At 41.2% G+C, this 21,989-nt stretch overlaps 2 protein-coding genes across 3 annotated transcripts in view; both read left to right on the top strand.

Moving 5' to 3' along the window:
• The window catches only part of LOC127987559 (uncharacterized), a 1,718,354-nt gene that overhangs the window by 747,156 nt on the left and 949,209 nt on the right, over window positions 1-21,989 (top strand). The gene's annotated exons all lie outside the window — the stretch shown is intronic.
• On the top strand, window positions 5,265-20,356 carry LOC127987585 (uncharacterized). 2 transcript variants are annotated; one of them, XM_052589956.1, is made up of 2 exons: window positions 5,265-5,544; window positions 16,716-20,356. In XM_052589956.1, the coding sequence occupies exon 2, from the start codon at window positions 16,902-16,904 to the stop codon at window positions 18,249-18,251; it is 1,350 nt and encodes a 449-aa protein (XP_052445916.1). In that variant the 5' UTR covers window positions 5,265-5,544; window positions 16,716-16,901; the 3' UTR covers window positions 18,252-20,356. The 2 variants fall into 2 exon arrangements, with proteins under 2 accessions (XP_052445916.1, XP_052445915.1); XM_052589955.1 differs by lacking the exon at window positions 16,716-20,356 and adding an exon at window positions 6,367-8,161.

Below are 21,989 nucleotides of genomic sequence, written 5' to 3'. Positions count from 1 at the left end.
AGAAATAGCCACGATAGGCAGACACAGACAGCCACAATAGGCAGACATGGGACAGGCCTTGATAGACCATACAGAAAAATAGCCATGATAGCCGGACACGGACAGGTCTCGATAGACCGTGCAGAAATAGCCACGATAGGCAGACACAGACAGCCACAATAGGCAGACATGGGACAGGCCTTGATAGACCATACAGAAAAATAGCCATGATAGCCGGACACGGACAGGTCTCGATAGACCGTGCAGAAATAGCCACGATAGGCAGACACAGACAGGCCTCGAAAGACCATACAGAAATAGCCACAAAGGCCAGACATGTACAGGCCTTGATAGACCATACAGATATAGTAACACCACCACCAGTAATTGCATGAATTTACCTGATTAGTTACAGGAGAGCTTGCTGAGCTTCAATAATGGTTTTGAATCAGGTCTGATGTATGATTCAAATGCTTAGGAAGACCATCTGCCCATGATCTTAACAGCTGATGTAGAGATCCCTCATTCAGCTGCTGAAGTAGCTGCCCCAATTCTGAATGAATGGCCAGTAGATAGACTGGAGCTTTGAGAACAGTGGTTAAGCGAGTTCTAAACAGCCTTGGAAAGGGGGCTCCGTTAGAAAAAATAGAGCTGGTGCGTTTTAGAAATTCTAGGTCGGATTTTTAAGAAATTTCACCATGCAGAGAAGGGACAGGATTATTGATTTTAGAATTGTTAAGGTGACACCAGAACCTTGCACATGGGTTTTTGAGTGCTTGAGGAGATTGTGAAGAATTTTTGGTCCGAATCATAGATCTGAAGGAAATGCCACGAGCAGGATCAAATGGATTGGTTTGAAGTGAATTTCCCTGGAAGCATAACCTGTAGAAGGCAGATAAACACTGCCTCCAGAAGAATATTGAGGTACTTCGAAGGAAGGCCGTAGCAGATGGAAGTAATTAATTTTGCAATATGGGCAGGGTAATAGGCAGACATTTGTCTTTAATTTGTTGGAAGATTTAGCTAACCCCTCAAGTAGTAATAGAACTGAATAACCAAAAGGCTTGAAAATTAGATTATACAATTTAGCGTGGATTAGATGCTGGCAAGGAGTCTGCGAATAGAGAAATTAAGATTGCGATTGTTTTTTTTTTTTTTTTTTTTTTTTTTTTAATAAAAAACAAGAAAGGAGCAATGGTTGAAATTAGAATAGGAACGCAAAAAATTGGAAGGAAAAACATTAGAAGCGGACCATGCAAACGTGTAGGCTTGATTGTAGAGGGAGCAACGCCTTAGAAGAATCCGGGTTGGCTGAGGGAAAAGCTGTCTGAAAGTTTAAAAGTGTAAAGTGAAAGCCGCAACAGCCGAGTAAGAGTGATGAACCAACACCAGTAGATGCGCGAATATAAACAAGCCTTGATTGTAGCTTAACCCCTTAACTGTCACGCCACAATTTTTTTTTTAAATATAATATTAAGTTGAGGTATCGGAGGTTAAGTTTAAAATACGCATAAATCGAAGTGACTTAAGCTTACTAGCACACATTGCTAATCTTGATGTAAACAATTAAACATTGTTTGTCTTAGCAATCTTATCAAATTCTGAATATTTCCACCCTGTAACGAATAATTTTTCTGATGACGTCAGTTTGACAGCATGAGCAGAACCTACTTAACGCGCCCCTCCAGCCGTTAGTTAGTTATGAGTGATGGGCGGTCACACTGCACTTTTCTCTCCATTGACTTCCATTCATGCGCATGCGAATGCGTCGGACCGGAAACGCAAGCTTATGCGAAAATTTTGCATTTCGCTGCGTTCCAAAGTTCAAGTTTGGTGAACTCTGACCAGGGAATTTGCATAACGTGAGGATGTGGACCAGTAGAAGAGCGATACATTGCTGCATGACCTTTCTGTACAAAAGTTCAAAAAGGAAGCGCTATATAACTTTAGCTGTTGAGCAGCGTCCTATTTTATAATACATTAGAAGATTTATAAAAGAAAAGAAGCTGCATGGTTTGTAGTGTCGACGGGAACAGGTGATACATTGGAATGACAACGTTTTATAATTGTTTTTTTTTTTTTTTCTTTCTCTCTCTATCTTCTCCCCCTCCTCCCCTTAGGGTGTATATATTTATAGAGAGATACAGAGTAACGTTACAATATAAAACGCTTTCGACGCCGTTGCAAAAGACACAGTGCTAGAAACATAATAATCAATCTTGTAAAATTGAGGGGAGACGGTTTTATCTTGCTCCCGCCCATATTCGCAGTGGCGTTCGAAATAATTTCGCATGTTTAAAGTCTAGTGTGACCGCGCCTTGAGACGGAGACCAGGAGTGCAAACAAACCATGCCTGCTAATTAATATTCGGTTTAAACTGGAGATATGTCACTACTCTGAAATAAGGTCAGCAGCAACTCGTGTCACGTGGAGTAATATATGCCTGCTGACTGAGCATTGAGCCGAATCTTACCTACGACTCAAAAGAAGGGTCCATACGCATCAGCTTGGTAGATCCAGTGTTCATAATTCGCTAGCCCAAGAGTAAGCCATGTAAAGATGAGGTGAGAGCAGCGGTTCCCTGCATCTGCAACCATAGAATCCCATTAGAGTATGAACTTTTCAGGAATAACGCAAATGAAAGACTGAATAAACAAATATTAAAGCATAGGATTAAAACAGCGAATCTAAAGTGTGCTAGACAGAGCTTTTTTTTTTTTTTTTTTTTTTTTTTTTTTTTAAGAAATGCGAAAAATCTTTATCAGTATAAAGATTGTAGCGTTTATGATGAGCCTTAAAGTGCCTCATTACGAAGAAGTTATTCAGAAAATTGCATGCACTATGATCAACATCTTAATTATGCTGTGCAAGTCTGCTAGATAAACAAGCACGAAACGCCCAGTGCTTTATTTGGACGTGTAAGTATAAATCCTTGCAGAGAATAAGTTAATGCCCAGGCGCCGCAAGTGCATAGAACGAAATGATACTTATAATGCTGTAGACTTGTGAAGTGATGGAGGCGAGATGCCGAAGAGACCGGCAGCCTTAATTCTGTCTGCTGGTCCGGAGAGACTTCATTCGTGCAGGTTCACGTGAGCGTACGGATGAATATTTGTTGATTGAGACCAAAGTCTTTTCAGGTGTTGAAACCAAGCAGCACTGACGCGACATCTCGGAAAGCACCAGCGTTGCCAAGACCGTATTTTTTTTTTTTTTTTTAGTGGGATGCCTTTTCAGTCCTGGGTTTGAGGTGACCCCAATAGTGTTATATATAGCCCCTAGAATGTGAATTCTACCGATAAATCCCTTTTGAACGCGATTGGGCTATTATTATTATTATTATTATTTTTTATTTTTTATTTTTTTTTAATAGTAGTAAATGGCGGTTTTGAGAACCTGGCAACCCTGGCCTGGAAGCACACGGAACTCCGCCAATGTTCACATCCTCTGCCGATAAAAGCTTGTAAATCATCCAACACAAACGACTGCAGATGATCGCCGCCACACGGAGCTAAGCCAACGATCCCGTGTGCATCTTAGAGGAACGTCAAACTCTAGATAGTTTGCGGGGCACGAACTTAATTACAGCAAGTAGATGAATAAACACAACAGCTTGAGCAAGTACAATCGCGTCGGAATCTGCGGTTGTTGTCGCGTTGGCATCTGCGAACTCAAACATGTGTAAGTACGATCTTTTATACAGGAGTATAAAGACGTGATTGGATAATGATGAAGGTAATTAATGACGAAGTGATTGAGTCTTCCTGGCAGAACTTAGGCTAAAGCTTCCATTTCTACATAAAGAAAGAATTATTACGTTTAGAAACACAGACATCAAGAATCAGCGTGAGCATCACAACAACGGTGACCATCAAAAAAGCATGTTGTAGCCAATAAAAACTCATCCATTGCTCCCATCATGCATTGCGGCATGAATAAATTATGAGCTGAACTGTCTTTTTAACTTTTTAATAACTAATTTTTTTTTTTGCTGAGATATGTTTTACCTAATTTTAATGAGTAAGTAGCTGTTGAATATATACATAAGTGTGAGGTATTGTTACCCAATTTATGCAAGCATTTAATAGCTTTTTACTTCAGATAGTTTATACTCAATATATGGGATTAATTCTACCCCAAGTCGATGCAAATTGTTACCTCACATTTATTGGGTAAATTCTATAGATTAGTTTTTACAGTGTGGGATCGCCAACATTACTGGGTAATGACTGTAAACAGTAATAACAACAACAACAACCTTTATTTCTAAAGCACATTTAACACAATAAAAATTGATCCAAAGTGCTGTACATAGCTAAGCAGGACTACACTAGAGTTGCAATAATCTAATCATGATGTTACAAAAGCATTAATTGCAACTTCTAAGTCTTTGCTTGAAAGAATATTCTTCAGCTTTGCAATAGATCTTAAATGGAAAAAGCTTCCTCTAATAACCACACTAATCTGTTTATCAAAGAGTAGTGAAGAGTAAAAGATCACTCCAAGGTTTTTGATTTGTTTGCATACATTTGTTGAGAGAGGACCTAAACTGTGCTTTCAGAGCAGGAGAGGAATCTGCCGGACAATCGATAATTAAAACCTCTGTTTTATCCCCATTTAACTGCAAAAAATTATTCGTCATCCACCTCTTGACATAATCTACACATTCCAAGAACACATCAAATGAAGCAGTGGTGTCAAGCCTTACTGGAAGGTAAAGCTGAGAATCATCTGCATAACAGTTATATGAAATGTTGTACTTCTGAAAAATGAGGGCAAAGGGCAGCATATAAAGGGAAAACAATAAAGGTCCCAAAATAGATCCCTGGGGCACACCAAACAAAACAGGCGCAGATGACGAGGAACAATTTCCTAAATTTACAGGAAAAAAATCCTCTTTTCTAGGTAGGAAGCAAACCACTTTAGTACAGTGCCCTTGACACCAACCATATATTCTAGTCTTTCCAGAAGAATGTTGTGGTCAATGGTATCAAATGCAGCGCTCAGGTCTAACAAAACCTGCACAACACGAGCCTGAATCTAGAGCAAGCAAGATATCATTTGTAACCCTCAACAGAGCTGACTCAGTGCTATGTAATGATCTAAAGCCAGATTGGAACATGTCCAAAATGTTAAAAGAATTCAAATAAAATTGGAGCTGTGAAAAAACTACTTTCTCTAAAAGCTTATAGATGAAAGGCAGTTTAAAGATCGGTCGATAGTTATTGCACATTTCTGGAGCAAGTTGAGGTTTTTCAACATAGGTTGTACAATTGCATGTGTGACGGACTGAAAATATTACAGTGAAAGATAAAAGTACTGAGTAATAATAGGTAACCCAAAACTATTCTTTTTTTTTCTCTTTCTTCAGTTCAAGTATTTAAAAGAGTCTAAAAAGTTATTCTAATGCTACACAGAATTAAGTGTATTCTGGTTGAGGCCTGTAGGTGGCGCATTGCACTAGAGTGATGAGGAATGACGTTAGGGTCAAAAGGGCAAAGTCATTAAAAGAAAGCGCCAAAACGCTGCAGAAACTAATGTGTGTTCTCTCATCATTTTATACAGGTATGTAAAATGTTTGTATGGATCAATATCGATCAATTGTGACACTTGAGACATTCATAAATGCTTTAAGACTCTGTTTGTTCAGTTTAATTGATTGTGAGTGTTCAAATGATTATTTTATTTGTAATTCCGTCTATGCAATCTTCAGATGAGTAAACAGTCTAAATTCATGAAGCTTATAGATGATGGTATGTGTAAGTAAGAGGTTTAAAACAATTATACAACAACAACTATATTTCAGGTGTAATCTTGATAGATTTTCCAGGTTGAGCTGTATAATGGGTTGTATTGTGTTTACTCACACCATTTTGTTATGTGTAAAAGTGAAATTCAAAATGATGTTTTTCTCTAAAAATATACACTAGTAAGTGTTTAAAAACATATCTACATTAGTGGAGACTGTTAATCATTATTGATTGGTTATTTCATCGGAGTTATTCTGTCTGTTTCATAGAAAGTATTCTGATTTCTCTTTGTTTAGAACTTTAATATATATATAAAATGGATAAAGTGAAACGTTAAAGTGTTGAGTGAAAACGGTGTGATGTTACAAGACAAGACACATGTAAAGTTGTATCCAGATGTTATTAAAGTTGCTCAAAAGTGTAAAATAGAAGAGAAATGGTCAAATGTATTACACTAGCTGACTTAATGGACATACATTTAAATGCTGTGATTTAAATTGTATGCATGACCTGTTATGAATGAGTTACACTTACCTGTTACCTGAAAAGGTTTTAAAAAAAAAGGAAAAAAAGTCATTAAAAGAAAGCGCCAAAACGCTGCAGACACTAATGTGTGTTCTCTCATCATTTTATACAGTTACCATATCTCATCCTTCTTTGTTGAGACCGGTAACATTTTGGGGGCTCGTCCAACCATTAGGATCTTGGTATCAGCTTCGAGACTGATGACGTGGGAGACCAGTGTGACCCTCTGGATTGAGCTACAAGGAATGCTGTGAGTTTGTTCACCTTGTGAGTGCAAGTCTTCGGGGTTCCAGTCAAGATGGCGTCTTCAGCTCCTCTTCGTGCGTTGCAATGGGATATCCAAAAACAGCTTCATCTGCTGAGTGAAGAACAGCTGTATAGTCTTGCTTCATCACTGGAAGATGAAAGGGGCTTGGAGGTTCCTAAAGTGACGGGTACCAATGAACCTGAACTTTTTGAATTCATCGTGGACTACATGAAAAGCGATCAGCTTAGAACGCTTGAAGATGAAGGTATGTCTCGTTTGCTGATCATCAAAGACAAGATTGATGAACTAAAATCCAGCAAGGGGAGTGAATCAGACATGGACACTGCAAACAATGGTAAAGATGTTAGTGGTGGGTCATCAATGACAGAACAGGTATCTGGGCTGGTTAGATTGACTGATGTTACTGCTTTGTTGCCCCGCAGAGATTTCAAAATGCATGGTGGTGTAATTTCAGATGCTAGTTCAGATATGAGTTACAACAGTGTATGCAAACAAATTGATGAGGGTTTGAAAGAAAAATTCTCTGAATCTGAAATCATACGCACAGTGTTAAGAATGATCAAACCAGGTAACTTTAAAGATATGTTGACCAACAAAGATGATCTCACTGTTGCAGAACTGAAACGGTTCTTAAAGTCGCATATGAGAGAACGAAGTAGCACTGAATTGTTTCAGGAGCTTAGCAATGCTAAGCAGCATGATAAAGAAACTCCACAGCAGTTTGTCTATAGACTAATGGGGTTGAAACAAAAAATTATCTCTGCATCACAACATGGATCAGAGTTTAACTATGACAAACGACTGGTGCAGGGAGTGTTCCTTCATACACTGTATCAGGGGCTAAATGAGAAAAATGGTAATATCAGATCGGACATTAAGCCTCACATCTCTGACTTGACAGTGACTGATGACTTCATCTTAGAGCTGGTTACTAAATCAGCTAATGAGGAAGCAGAGAGACAGAAGCGTCTTAGCACTGTATATAAACACAAACTTCTGACTGTTAGTTCCTCCCAGTCCCAAGAGGATAGTGAGAAAAGCTATGACACATTGCAAAAGAGAATGGAAGGAGAAGCTCGAGCAAATCGCACTGCCTTAATGGAACTGACAGCTCAGGTTGCTGCTCTCACTGAAAACCTTGAAAAGATGATGAGACACCCTGCTGCAATTGAAGGCCAAACTGCCACACCATTAATGAATGTTGAAGTTTCAGACAAACCTGTAAGCAAGCGTAGATGTGACGACTGCATCCAGCGAGGAAATCAGGACTGCTGCCATTGCTTCCGCTGCGGCCAGGCAGGACACAGAGCAGTTGGTTGCCTAAAGAAGGGAACGAAGGTGGGAAACGGGAGGCGGTCACTGGTACGGGACAACCAGTGACCACATCATGCTGTCCGTCCCATGTAAAGGTAAACTATGTGCCTACACACCGTTCTGAAAATTTAAGTTGGAAAAATCGTCAGTCACCAAAAAAACAAGCAGCACAACTGATTGGCAGAAAATGTATGCTGTCGTGTTGGTTAAATGGGGTTCTTACTGAAATGCTGTTGGACACAGGGGCTCAAGTAAGCATGGTAGGAAAGACGTGGGTAGAAAAGTTCCTTCCAAATGTGCCTATCAAGCCTATAGAAGACTTATTTTCTGACCATCAGCTCTAATTACTGCTGCCAATGGCTGTGTGATTCCATTTGTTGGATGGATTGAAGTACTCTTTGAACTCAAAAGTGATGGATCTGGAACCTTTTCCATTCAGGTACCAATGCTAGTAAGCAACTGCTGTAATGACAATCCACTTCTGGGTTTTAATGTCATTGAAGAATTGATCAGAGGAAGCAGTGACCAGCCAAATAGCATTGAAAATCTAACCATTTTGCTGAGTAAAGCTATGAATGTAAGACAGGGCATAGCTAACAATATCGTCAATGATGTTGTGCAATTAGCAGATTCAGAGGAAATGTGGGACAGTTGTGTGGTAAAAGTAGGGAAGACAGGACTCACGGTTAGAAGAGGCGAACTCTGCGAAGTCAAATGCAGAATTAGAGGTGGGCCTGAAGGGGGAGTCATGCCATTCGAACCACTTCCAGAATGGCCAGTCCAAGATGGCCTTGAACTATTTCCGGCTGTGGTTGATGTGCCCAATGGTGCATCTAAAGTAGTGAAGATACCTGTCCTGAATTCCACTCAACATGACATTTACCTCCCTGCAAGGACAGTGTTGGGTAATATCACTCCAGTATCTGAAGTCCTACCCCTCATTCCAAGTGGTGGTGCTAGAAAAGAAAACAACAAGGAGGGAAGGGAGGTTCATGTAAATCAGTTGAGCCAGGTAGATAAGGGAAGTCAGTTACCCGTCAACAAAGCAATTAAGTGGCACCCACCTGTCGATTTGGAACACCTTTCAATACCAGAGCAGGAGATAGTTAGACGAATGCTTTACGACGAATCTGATGTCTTTGCTCATGATGATGGAGATATAGGATGCATCCCAAATCTGAAGTTGAAGATTCATTTAAAAGATGACACCCCAGTTCAGAAATGCTACAATTCCATTCCAAAATCCCTATACAAGGAAGTTAAAGAGTATGTACAAAACCTCCTCGACCGTGGCTGGATTAAGAAATCTTCCTCGGCGTACTCCTCACCAGTAGTCTGTGTCCGGAAGAAGGACAGTAGCTTACGGCTATGTGTTGACTTTCGAGAGTTGAACCGGAAGACGATTCCAGATAGACACCCACTACCGAGGATACAAGATTTGCTGGACAGTCTAGGAGGATTCACATGGTTCTCCATTCTTGACCAGGGTAGTGCATATCATCAGGGATTTGTGGATGAGGAGTCAAGGCAGATGACGGCATTTAGCACCCCCTGGGGGCTCTATGAGTGGAAGCAGATCCCTTTTGGATTAACTAATGCTCCAGCAGCCTTCCAGAGGTGTATGGAGAGTGTTCTAGAGGGAATAAGAGATAAATGCTGTTCTCCTTACCTGGATGATGTGCTTTGCTATTCAAAAACCTTTCACGAGCATGTCGAAGACCTGAGGCAAGGGCTCTGCCGAATGCGTGAGTATGGTATCAAACTCCGACCAAAGAAATGTGAACTTTTCAAGACGCAGGTCAGATACCTTGGTCGGATGGTGTCAGGAGAAGGCATTGAGATTGACCCGAAGGATCTTGAGGCTGTATTGCAATTGAAAAAGAAAGAACCAAAAACAGTGGGGGAAGTTAGAACTTTATTAGGGTTTCTAAGTTACTACAGATCCTTCATCCAGGATTTCTCAAGAATAGCGAAGCCACTGTATGAGCTCCTGCAGAACCCCAAGGAAAAGTCGGTTGTGAAAGTAGCAAAGACCAGCCAAAGTAAACAGAAGGTGAGGAATGAGACCAAAGCACAAATGCCATCGAGAACTCCTATTCAGTGGACATCTGAACATCGGGCAATTGTGTCAAAATTCATAGAGATGCTTACCAATCCACCAATTCTGGCATACCCTGATTTTGACTTGCCTTTCGTGCTGCACACCGATGCATCAAATGAGGGTTTAGGTGCTGTACTTTACCAGCGACAAGCCGGTAAACTTCGTGTTATCGGATTTGGCTCAAGAACATTGACTCCAGCAGAGCGCAGTTACCATTTACATTCAGGTAAACTTGAGTTTTTAGCTCTCAAGTGGGCGATCTGTGACAAATTCAGGGATTACTTGTACTATGCCCCAACATTTACAGTGTACACGGACAATAATCCATTGACTTATGTCTTGAGTACCGCCAGATTAAATGCTGTGGGTCATCGCTGGGTCGGTGAATTGTCAGATTTCCATTTCGATATAAAGTACAGACCAGGTAAACAGAATGCAGACGCAGATACACTTTCGCGATATCCAGTAGACATCACAGACCACCTGAGTGATTACATGGAGACTGTGCCATCTGAGGTTGTGTCAGCCCTTTGGCAAGGGAGCAAGGCTGTCATTGAAGAGGAGGTACCGTGGGTGGCTTCACTGACTCTTTACTCAGCAATTGATGGGGAAGAGGAAATGTTGAAAGGGCAGATGGTATCCCCAATAGCCCAAGAGGATATCAGAGCTTCACAACAGGATGACATAAGTATTAGGGAAGTAATCAAGCTTAAGGAAAGCAGCTGGATCCCAAATAGCAAAGAGAAAGACGTCATGACCAAAGGAACCAGACGTTTGGTTCAGGAGTGGAACAAACTAGTAGTGGAGGAAGGAATTCTATACCGACACTCTGGTAATCGGAAACAGCTAGTCCTACCTGAAAAACTGAAGCCATTGGTCTTGAAGAACCTCCACGACAACATGGGTCACATTGGTGCGGACAAGGTAACCCATTTAGCACGGGATAGATATTACTGGCCTTTCATGCAGAAGGAAATTGATGATTATGTGATCAAAAAGTGCAACTGTATCAAACGGAAGCGTCCAAATATTCCTGAGAGAGCGCCCATGGGTTCGATTACCACCAGTTCACCCTTCGAATTGGTCTCCATTGATTATCTGCACTTGGAGCCAAGCCGAGGAGGGCATGAATACATACTCGTCCTGGTGGATCATTTCACGCGCTTTACACAGGCATATCCAACAAAGAATAAATCAGGGAAAACGGCAGCAGAGAAGATCTTTCAGGATTTCATACCACGCTTCGGATATCCAGAGAGACTCCACCATGATCAAGGACGGGAGTTCGAAAATAATTTGTTCCAGACACTGCAACAACTGGCAGGGATTTCTCATTCAAGGACTACCCCTTACCACCCACAGGGTAACCCAGTTGAAAGGCTAAACCGTACCTTGTTGCAAATGCTTCGCACTCTGGAGGAAGAGAAAAAGGCTGATTGGAAAGAACACCTTCCACATCTGGTTCATGTGTATAATTGTACCAGACACAAAGCCACTGGATACTCGCCGTTCTTTTTACTGTATGGGAGGTCCCCCAGGTTGCCAATTGACCTGATGTTTAACCTAAAACCGGAAAAAGAGACCCAAAGCCACCTGACGTTTGCTGAGAAGTGGGCATCCAGAATGCAAGAAGCTTACAAGATTGCATCTGAAAATAGCCAAAAGTAATTGGCGAAAGGAAAGAAGTACTATGACAGGAAAGTGAAAGGAGTACCTCTACAGCCAGGTGATCGGGTTTTAGTAAGGAACCTTTCTGAGAGAGGAGGGCCAGGCAAACTTCGTCCCTACTGGGAGGAGGAAGTGCACAAAGTATTGGAGAGGATCAAAGAGGGCCCTGTGTACAAGATCCAACCTGAAACTGGTAAAAAGGCAATTCGAGTATTACACAGAAACCTTTTACTCCCAGTGAATGATTTACCTGTTGAAGATCACACTCTAAAAGTACCGGTAAAGAAGAGACAACTGAATAAGAGGAAAATTGAGAATTGACTAGTAAGACAATTCTCAAATAACCATTATGATGAGTTTTGTTCTAACCGCTTAAATGCTAAAGGTACTTGCGCTGTAAAACCTATTAAGACTGTGTCTGTTCCCCGAATAGTGAGGTCAAAATATAAATATAATGTAGGATCTAGAAAAAATCTTATCGTAATTAAACCAGAAAAATGTAAAGTAAATGAACAAAAACAATTTTTAAAGTTTGGGCTCATAAATATTAGATCACTTGCACCAAAAGCAGTTATTGTAAATGAAATGATCACAGATAATAGTTTTGATTTACTCTGCTTGACTGAAACCTGGCTAAAACCAAATGATTATTTTGGTCTAAATGAGTCTACTCCACCAAACTACTGTTATAAGCATGAGCCCCGTCAGACCGGTCGTGGCGGGGGTGTTGCAACAATATATAGTGATATTCTCAATGTTACCCAGAAAACAGGATACAGGTTTAACTCTTTTGAAATACTTCTGCTAAATGTTACTCTGTCAGACATGCAAAAGAAATCTAATGTATCTCTTGCTCTGGCTACTGTGTATAGACCACCAGGGCCGTATACAGAATTCCTGAAAGAATTTGCAGATTTCCTCTCAGACCTTCTAGTTACAGTTGATAAGGCGCTAATCATGGGAGATTTTAATATTCACGTTGATAATGCAAATGATACATTAGGACTTGCGTTTACTGACCTAATAAACTCCTTTGGAGTCAAGCAAAATGTCACCGGGCCCACTCATCGTTTTAATCATACACTAGATTTAATTATATCGCATGGAATCGATCTTACTGCTATAGATATTGTACCTCAAAGTGATGATATTACAGACCATTTCCTTGTATCGTGCATGCTGCGTATAACTGATATTAACTATATGTCGCAGCGTTACCGTCTGGGCAGAACTATTGTTCCAGCCACCAAAGAAAGATTCGCAAATAACCTGCCTGATCTATCTCAACTGCTAATTGTACCCAAAAATACACACGAATTAGACGAAATTACTGACAACATGGGCACTATTTTCTCTAATACATTAGAAGCTGTTGCCCCAATCAAATTGAAAAAAGTTAGAGAAAAACGTACTGTACCATGGTATAACAGTAATACTCACTCTCTCAAGAAATTAACTCGTAGTCTTGAACGCAAATGGAGAAAAACTAACTTAGAAGTTTTTAGAATTGCATGGAAAAACAGTATGTCCAGCTATAGACAGGCTCTAAAAACTGCTAGGGCAGAGCATATACACAAACTCATTGAAAATAACCAAAACAATCCTAGGTTTTTATTTAGCACAGTGGCTAAGTTAACAAATTACCAGATGCCACCTGGTTCAAATATTCCACCAACGTTAAATAGTAATGACTTTATGAATTTCTTCACTGATAAAATAGATAACATTAGAAATACAATAGCGAATGTAGATTCTACAGCGTCTAACACTTCAGTTCCATCCATCGCACCCAAAGATAAACTGCAGCGCTTTACAACCATAGGACAGGAAGAGCTAAATAAACTTATCACTGTATCTAAACCAACAACATGTTTATTAGATCCTGTACCCACTAAATTACTGAAAGAACTGTTACCTGTAGCAGAAGAAACGCTTCTCAATATCATAAACTCGTCGTTAACTTTAGGACACGTCCCAAAACCATTCAAGCTGGCGGTTATCAAGCCTCTTATTAAGAAACCAAAACTAGATCCTAGTGTACTGGCAAATTATAGGCCTATTTCAAATCTTCCATTTATGTCTAAAATTTTAGAGAAAGTTGTGTCTGCTCAATTGAGCACCTTCCTGCATAAAAATGATATGTATGAAGAATTTCAGTCAGGTTTTAGGCCCCACCATAGCACAGAAACTGCACTTGTTAAAATTACAAATGACCTGCTCCTTGCGTCAGACCAAGGCTGCATCTCATTTCTAGTCTTACTTGATCTTAGTGCTGCGTTCGACACCATAGATCATGACATACTCATAGATCGATTACAAAACTATACAGGTATTCAAGGGCAGGCTCTAAGATGGTTTAGATCCTACCTGTCCGATCGCTACCATTTTGTTTACTTAAATGGGGAGTCATCTCATTTATCATCAGTAAAATATGGAGTGCCACAAGGATCCGTCCTAGGTCCCCTTCTATTTTCAATATATATGTTGCCCCTTGGTAATATTATTAGAAAATACGGAATTAGCTTCCACTGTTATGCTGATGATACTCAGCTATATATCTCAACGAGACCAGATGAAACTTCCCAATTATCTAAGCTAACAGAGTGTGTTAAAAATGTAAAAGATTGGATGACACACAATTTTCTCCAATTAAATTCGGATAAGACAGAGATATTAATTATTGGACCAAAAAACACTACACAGAATCTTGTAGATTACAATCTGCAACTAGACGGATGTACTGTTACTTCCTCTACAGTCAGAAATCTGGGTGTTATATTAGACAGCAATTTGTCTTTTGAAAATCATATTTCCAATGTTACAAAAACTGCATTCTTCCATCTTAGAAACATTGCCAAGCTACGAAACATGTTATCTGTTTCTGATGCAGAAAAGCTAGTTCATGCATTCATGACCTCTAGACTGGACTATTGTAATGCACTTCTAGGTGGTTGTCCTGCTTCTTCAATAAACAAGCTACAGGTCGTCCAAAATGCAGCAGCTAGAGTCCTTATGAGGTCAAGAAAATATGATCATATTACCCCAATTTTACAGGCTCTGCACTGGCTACCTATTAAGTTCCGTATCAGTTACAAATTATCATTACTTACCTATAAGGCCCTAAATGGTTTAGCTCCAGCGTACCTAACTAGCCTTCTACCACGTTACAATCCATCACGCACCCTAAGGTCACAAAACGCTGGACTTTTGGTCGTTCCTAGGATAGCAAAGTCCACTAAAGGAGGTAGAGCTTTCTCACATTTGGCTCCCAAACTCTGGAATAGCCTTCCTGATAATGTTCGGGGTTCAGACACACTCTCTCTGTTTAAATCTAGATTAAAAACACATCTCTTTCGCCAAGCATTCGAATAATGTTTCTTTTTAATTGTGAGTGTAGTTGCATCTGTTCAAAGTTGCATTTTTATTCATTAGCTTGGGTTAAACTAATTTTACTTTGTTGGATCAGCAGCTTTGCTAATGATGTCTGTATTTTGTTTCTATGTTTCGCCACGGGATTTACATCCCGTGGTAACTAGGATTTAAACAAGCTCCAGTCTGGATCCAGAACACCTGAGAAGAGATGATGCTGACCCTCAGAGGACCCCAGATGATGCTAACCTTGAATCAACAAACAGAACTAACAATTATTGCTAAATGTGTGACTGAATCATATAATAACTTAATAATATTGATAGTTCATCGTCTAGCTGACTACGTCTTGTATTATTATTATTATTTTTTCTAAAATCCTGTCAAATGTGCACAAACTACTAGCTACTACTAAATATTGTAGAAACATAGTTTTCTGTAAAGTTGCTTTGTAACGATTTATTTTGTAAAAAGCGCTATACAAATAAACTTGAATTGAAAGTCACAGAGTCGAGTGTGGATCAGGAAGAGGAAGGCTCGAAAGACGAACAATGGTACTATCATTACTTGCCAGTGACTGCAGGAAATCATGACCACGTTGAACTACTACAGAGGTCCCAGACTGAAAAGAGATCTCAGTTAAGACCGATTGCGAGAGAGTTTTACCCTTCGGCAACACCATTGTCAGAACCAGTGACCAGACAGGATGATCAAGCAGAAGGCGAGGAGCAAGTTCTAGAAGAAGAGGATATTGTCGAGTACGGCCCAGAAGAGCTGCCGCCGTCAAGTCGAGAATTACCTGTAAGGCAAAATGAACAATGTGAGAGTGCTGATGAAGGGGACCAAGAGACTTTACGAAGATCAAACAGACAAGCAAAGCCCACAATTCCTGCCGGCCCGAGACTCGAACTCACAACCCTTCGATTGGGACTCCGACTCTCTAATCATTAGGCCACGACTTTCCCAATATAAAGCAATATACTGATCAATATGCTGAGTTATTCCCAAATACTGGATGTCATGAAGAGGGTCAGGTGTATAAAGGCCCTCCCATAGGGCAGTACTAGTAGTATTGAACAGGATTGGACATATAAAAGACCTCCCACTGGGAGGTCCTGGTAATATTCCACTAAATTTTATCTGTGAACTAAACTGACCTCTGAAATGCACCTGTGAACTAAACTAACCCTGTGATTTCCAAGTGCTGACATCAGTAGTAAACATACTTGGGGGGGATGTTTCACGTGACCATAGCCATCCAATAGGGAGAGATTTTTTAATTGTTGATTTGGCCGAATTCCACCATTAAGAAAAATATAGTGATAAGGGGTGGCAAACTTGGCAGGCAATGCCAATTAAAAAACAGAACTACCAAATAAGGTATATAGATAAGGGCAGACAGAAGATTCAGATGCGGTGCCCAGCATCTCGGCTTTGTTGCTTTGAGCACATGACACCTGAGACACAACACTAGCTGACACATGTAAAGTTGTATCCAGATGTTATTAAAGTTGCTCAAAAGTGTAAAATAGAAGAGAAATGGTCAAATGTATTACACTAGCTGACTTAATGGACATACATTTAAATGCTGTGAGTTAAATTGTATGCATGACCTGTTATGAATGAGTTACACTTACCTGTTACCTGAAAAGGTTTTTAAAAAAAAAGGAAAAAAAGTCATTAAAAGAAAGCGCCAAAACGCTGCAGACACTAATGTGTGTTCTCTCATCATTTTATACAGTTACCATATCTCATCCTTCTTTGTTGAGACCGGTAACATTTTGGGGGCTCGTCCAACCATTAGGATCTTGGTATCAGCTTCGAGACTGATGACGTGGGAGACCAGTGTGACCCTCTGGATTGAGCTACAAGGAATGCTGTGAGTTTGTTCACCTTGTGAGTGCAAGTCTTCGGGGTTCCAGTCAAGATGGCGTCTTCAGCTCCTCTTCGTGCGTTGCAATGGGATATCCAAAAACAGCTTCATCTGCTGAGTGAAGAACAGCTGTATAGTCTTGCTTCATCACTGGAAGATGAAAGGGGCTTGGAGGTTCCTAAAGTGACGGGTACCAATGAACCTGAACTTTTTGAATTCATCGTGGACTACATGAAAAGCGATCAGCTTAGAACGCTTGAAGATGAAGGTATGTCTCGTTTGCTGATCATCAAAGACAAGATTGATGAACTAAAATCCAGCAAGGGGAGTGAATCAGACATGGACACTGCAAACAATGGTAAAGATGTTAGTGGTGGGTCATCAATGACAGAACAGGTATCTGGGCTGGTTAGATTGACTGATGTTACTGCTTTGTTGCCCCGCAGAGATTTCAAAATGCATGGTGGTGTAATTTCAGATGCTAGTTCAGATATGAGTTACAACAGTGTATGCAAACAAATTGATGAGGGTTTGAAAGAAAAATTCTCTGAATCTGAAATCATACGCACAGTGTTAAGAATGATCAAACCAGGTAACTTTAAAGATATGTTGACCAACAAAGATGATCTCACTGTTGCAGAACTGAAACGGTTCTTAAAGTCGCATATGAGAGAACGAAGTAGCACTGAATTGTTTCAGGAGCTTAGCAATGCTAAGCAGCATGATAAAGAAACTCCACAGCAGTTTGTCTATAGACTAATGGGGTTGAAACAAAAAATTATCTCTGCATCACAACATGGATCAGAGTTTAACTATGACAAACGACTGGTGCAGGGAGTGTTCCTTCATACACTGTATCAGGGGCTAAATGAGAAAAATGGTAATATCAGATCGGACATTAAGCCTCACATCTCTGACTTGACAGTGACTGATGACTTCATCTTAGAGCTGGTTACTAAATCAGCTAATGAGGAAGCAGAGAGACAGAAGCATCTTAGCACTGTATATAAACACAAACTTCTGACTGTTAGTTCCTCCCAGTCCCAAGAGGATAGTGAGAAAAGCTATGACACATTGCAAAAGAGAATGGAAGGAGAAGCTCGAGCAAATCGCACTGCCTTAATGGAACTGACAGCTCAGGTTGCTGCTCTCACTGAAAACCTTGAAAAGATGATGAGACACCCTGCTGCAATTGAAAGCCAAACTGCCACACCATTAATGAATGTTGAAGTTTCAGACAAACCTGTAAGCAAGCGTAGATGTGACGACTGCATCCAGCGAGGAAATCAGGACTGCTGCCATTGCTTCCGCTGCGGCCAGGCAGGACACAGAGCGGTTGGTTGCCTAAAGAAGGGAACGAAGGTGGGAAACGGGAGGCGGTCACTGGTACGGGACAACCAGTGACCACATCATGCTGTCCGTCCCATGTAAAGGTAAACTATGTGCCTACACACCGTTCTGAAAATTTAAGTTGGAAAAATCGTCAGTCACCAAAAAAACAAGCAGCACAACTGATTGGCAGAAAATGTATGCTGTCGTGTTGGTTAAATGGGGTTCTTACTGAAATGCTGTTGGACACAGGGGCTCAAGTAAGCATGGTAGGAAAGACGTGGGTAGAAAAGTTCCTTCCAAATGTGCCTATCAAGCCTATAGAAGACTTATTTTCTGACCATCAGCTTCTAATTACTGCTGCCAATGGCTGTGTGATTCCATTTGTTGGATGGATTGAAGTACTCTTTGAACTCAAAAGTGATGGATCTGGAACCTTTTCCATTCAGGTACCAATGCTAGTAAGCAACTGCTGTAATGACAATCCACTTCTGGGTTTTAATGTCATTGAAGAATTGATCAGAGGAAGCAGTGACCAGCCAAATAGCATTGAAAATCTAACCATTTTGCTGAGTAAAGCTATGAATGTAAGACAGGGCATAGCTAACAATATCGTCAATGATGTTGTGCAATTAGCAGATTCAGAGGAAATGTGGGACAGTTGTGTGGTAAAAGTAGGGAAGACAGGACTCACGGTTAGAAGAGGCGAACTCTGCGAAGTCAAATGCAGAATTAGAGGTGGGCCTGAAGGGGGAGTCATGCCATTCGAACCACTTCCAGAATGGCCAGTCCAAGATGGCCTTGAACTATTTCCGGCTGTGGTTGATGTGCCCAATGGTGCATCTAAAGTAGTGAAGATACCTGTCCTGAATTCCACTCAACATGACATTTACCTCCCTGCAAGGACAGTGTTGGGTAATATCATTCCAGTATCTGAAGTCCTACCCCTCATTCCAAGTGGTGGTGCTAGAAAAGAAAACAACAAGGAGGGAAGGGAGGTTCATGTAAATCAGTTGAGCCAGGTAGATAAGGGAAGTCAGTTACCCGTCAACAAAGCAATTAAGTGGCACCCACCTGTCGATTTGGAACACCTTTCAATACCAGAGCAGGAGATAGTTAGACGAATGCTTTACGACGAATCTGATGTCTTTGCTCATGATGATGGAGATATAGGATGCATCCCAAATCTGAAGTTGAAGATTAATTTAAAAGATGACACCCCAGTTCAGAAATGCTACAATTCCATTCCAAAACCCCTATACAAGGAAGTTAAAGAGTATGTACAAAACCTCCTCGACCGTGGCTGGATTAAGAAATCTTCCTCGGCGTACTCCTCACCAGTAGTCTGTGTCCGGAAGAAGGACAGTAGCTTACGGCTATGTGTTGACTTTCGAGAGTTGAACCGGAAGACGATTCCAGATAGACACCCACTACCGAGGATACAAGATTTGCTGGACAGTCTAGGAGGATTCACATGGTTCTCCATTCTTGACCAGGGTAGTGCATATCATCAGGGATTTGTGGATGAGGAGTCAAGGCAGATGACGGCATTTAGCACCCCCTGGGGGCTCTATGAGTGGAAGCGGATCCCTTTTGGATTAACTAATGCTCCAGCAGCCTTCCAGAGGTGTATGGAGAGTGTTCTAGAGGGAATAAGAGATAAATGCTGTTCTCCTTACCTGGATGATGTGCTTTGCTATTCAAAAACCTTTCACGAGCATGTCGAAGACCTGAGGCAAGTGCTCTGCCGAATGCGTGAGTATGGTATCAAACTCCGACCAAAGAAATGTGAACTTTTCAAGACGCAGGTCAGATACCTTGGTCGGATGGTGTCAGGAGAAGGCATTGAGATTGACCCGAAGGATCTTGAGGCTGTATTGCAATTGAAAAAGAAAGAACCAAAAACAGTGGGGGAAGTTAGAACTTTATTAGGGTTTCTAAGTTACTACAGATCCTTCATCCAGGATTTCTCAAGAATAGCGAAGCCACTGTATGAGCTCCTGCAGAACCCCAAGGAAAAGTCGGTTGTGAAAGTAGCAAAGACCAGCCAAAGTAAACAGAAGGTGAGGAATGAGACCAAAGCACAAATGCCATCGAGAACTCCTATTCAGTGGACATCTGAACATCGGGCCATTGTGTCAAAATTCATAGAGATGCTTACCAATCCACCAATTCTGGCATACCCTTTTGACTTGCCTTTCGTGCTGCACACCGATGCATCAAATGAGGGTTTAGGTGCTGTACTTTACCAGCGACAAGCCGGTAAACTTCGTGTTATCAGATTTGGCTCAAGAACATTGACTCCAGCAGAGCGCAGTTACCATTTACATTCAGGTAAACTTGAGTTTTTAGCTCTCAAGTGGGCGATCTGTGACAAATTCAGGGATTACTTGTACTATGCCCCAACATTTACAGTGTACACGGACAATAATCCATTGACTTATGTCTTGAGTACCGCCAGATTAAATGCTGTGGGTCATCGCTGGGTCGGTGAATTGTCAGATTTCCATTTCGATATAAAGTACAGACCAGGTAAACAGAATGCAGACGCAGATACACTTTCGCGATATCCAGTAGACATCACAGACCACCTGAGTGATTACACGGAGACTGTGCCATCTGAGGTTGTGTCAGCCCTTTGGCAAGGGAGCAAGGCTGTCATTGAAGAGGAGGTACCGTGGGTGGCTTCACTGACTCTTTACTCAGCAATTGATGGGGAAGAGGAAATGTTGAAAGGGCAGATGGTATCCCCAATAGCCCAAGAGGATATCAGAGCTTCACAACAGGATGACATAAGTATTAGGGAAGTAATCAAGCTTAAGGAAAGCAGCTGGATCCCAAATAGCAAAGAGAAAGACGTCATGACCAAAGGAACCAGACGTTTGGTTCAGGAGTGGAACAAACTAGTAGTGGAGGAAGGAATTCTATACCGACACTCTGATAATCGGAAACAGCTAGTCCTACCTGAAAAACTGAAGCCATTGGTCTTGAAGAACCTCCACGACAACATGGGTCACATTGGTGCGGACAAGGTAACCCATTTAGCACGGGATAGATATTACTGGCCTTTCATGCAGAAGGAAATTGATGATTATGTGATCAAAAAGTGCAACTGTATCAAACGGAAGCGTCCAAATATTCCTGAGAGAGCGCCCATGGGTTCGATTACCACCAGTTCACCCTTCGAATTGGTCTCCATTGATTATCTGCACTTGGAGCCAAGCCGAGGAGGGCATGAATACATACTCGTCCTGGTGGATCATTTCACGCGCTTCGCACAGGCATATCCAACAAAGAATAAATCAGGGAAAACGGCAGCAGAGAAGATCTTTCAGGATTTCATACCACGCTTCGGATATCCAGAGAGACTCCACCATGATCAAGGACGGGAGTTCAAAAATAATTTGTTCCAGACACTGCAACAACTGGCAGGGATTTCTCATTCAAGGACTACCCCTTACCACCCACAGGGTAACCCAGTTGAAAGGCTAAACCGTACCTTGTTGCAAATGCTTCGCACTCTGGAGGAAGAGAAAAAGGCTGATTGGAAAGAACACCTTCCACATCTGGTTCATGTGTATAATTGTACCAGACACGAAGCCACTGGATACTCGCCGTTCTTTTTACTGTATGGGAGGTCCCCCAGGTTGCCAATTGACCTGATGTTTAACCTAAAACCGGAAAAAGAGACCCAAAGCCACCTGACGTTTGCTGAGAAGTGGGCATCCAGAATGCAAGAAGCTTACAAGATTGCATCTGAAAATAGCCAAAAGTCATTGGCGAAAGGAAAGAAGTACTATGACAGGAAAGTGA

This window comes from Carassius gibelio, chromosome B22 (genome assembly GCF_023724105.1).
Source record: "Carassius gibelio isolate Cgi1373 ecotype wild population from Czech Republic chromosome B22, carGib1.2-hapl.c, whole genome shotgun sequence".
Classification (NCBI taxonomy): domain Eukaryota; kingdom Metazoa; phylum Chordata; class Actinopteri; order Cypriniformes; family Cyprinidae; genus Carassius; species Carassius gibelio.
The sequence above is the reverse complement of the archived record's forward strand: the minus strand, read 5'-3'. Positions and strand labels throughout refer to the sequence as shown.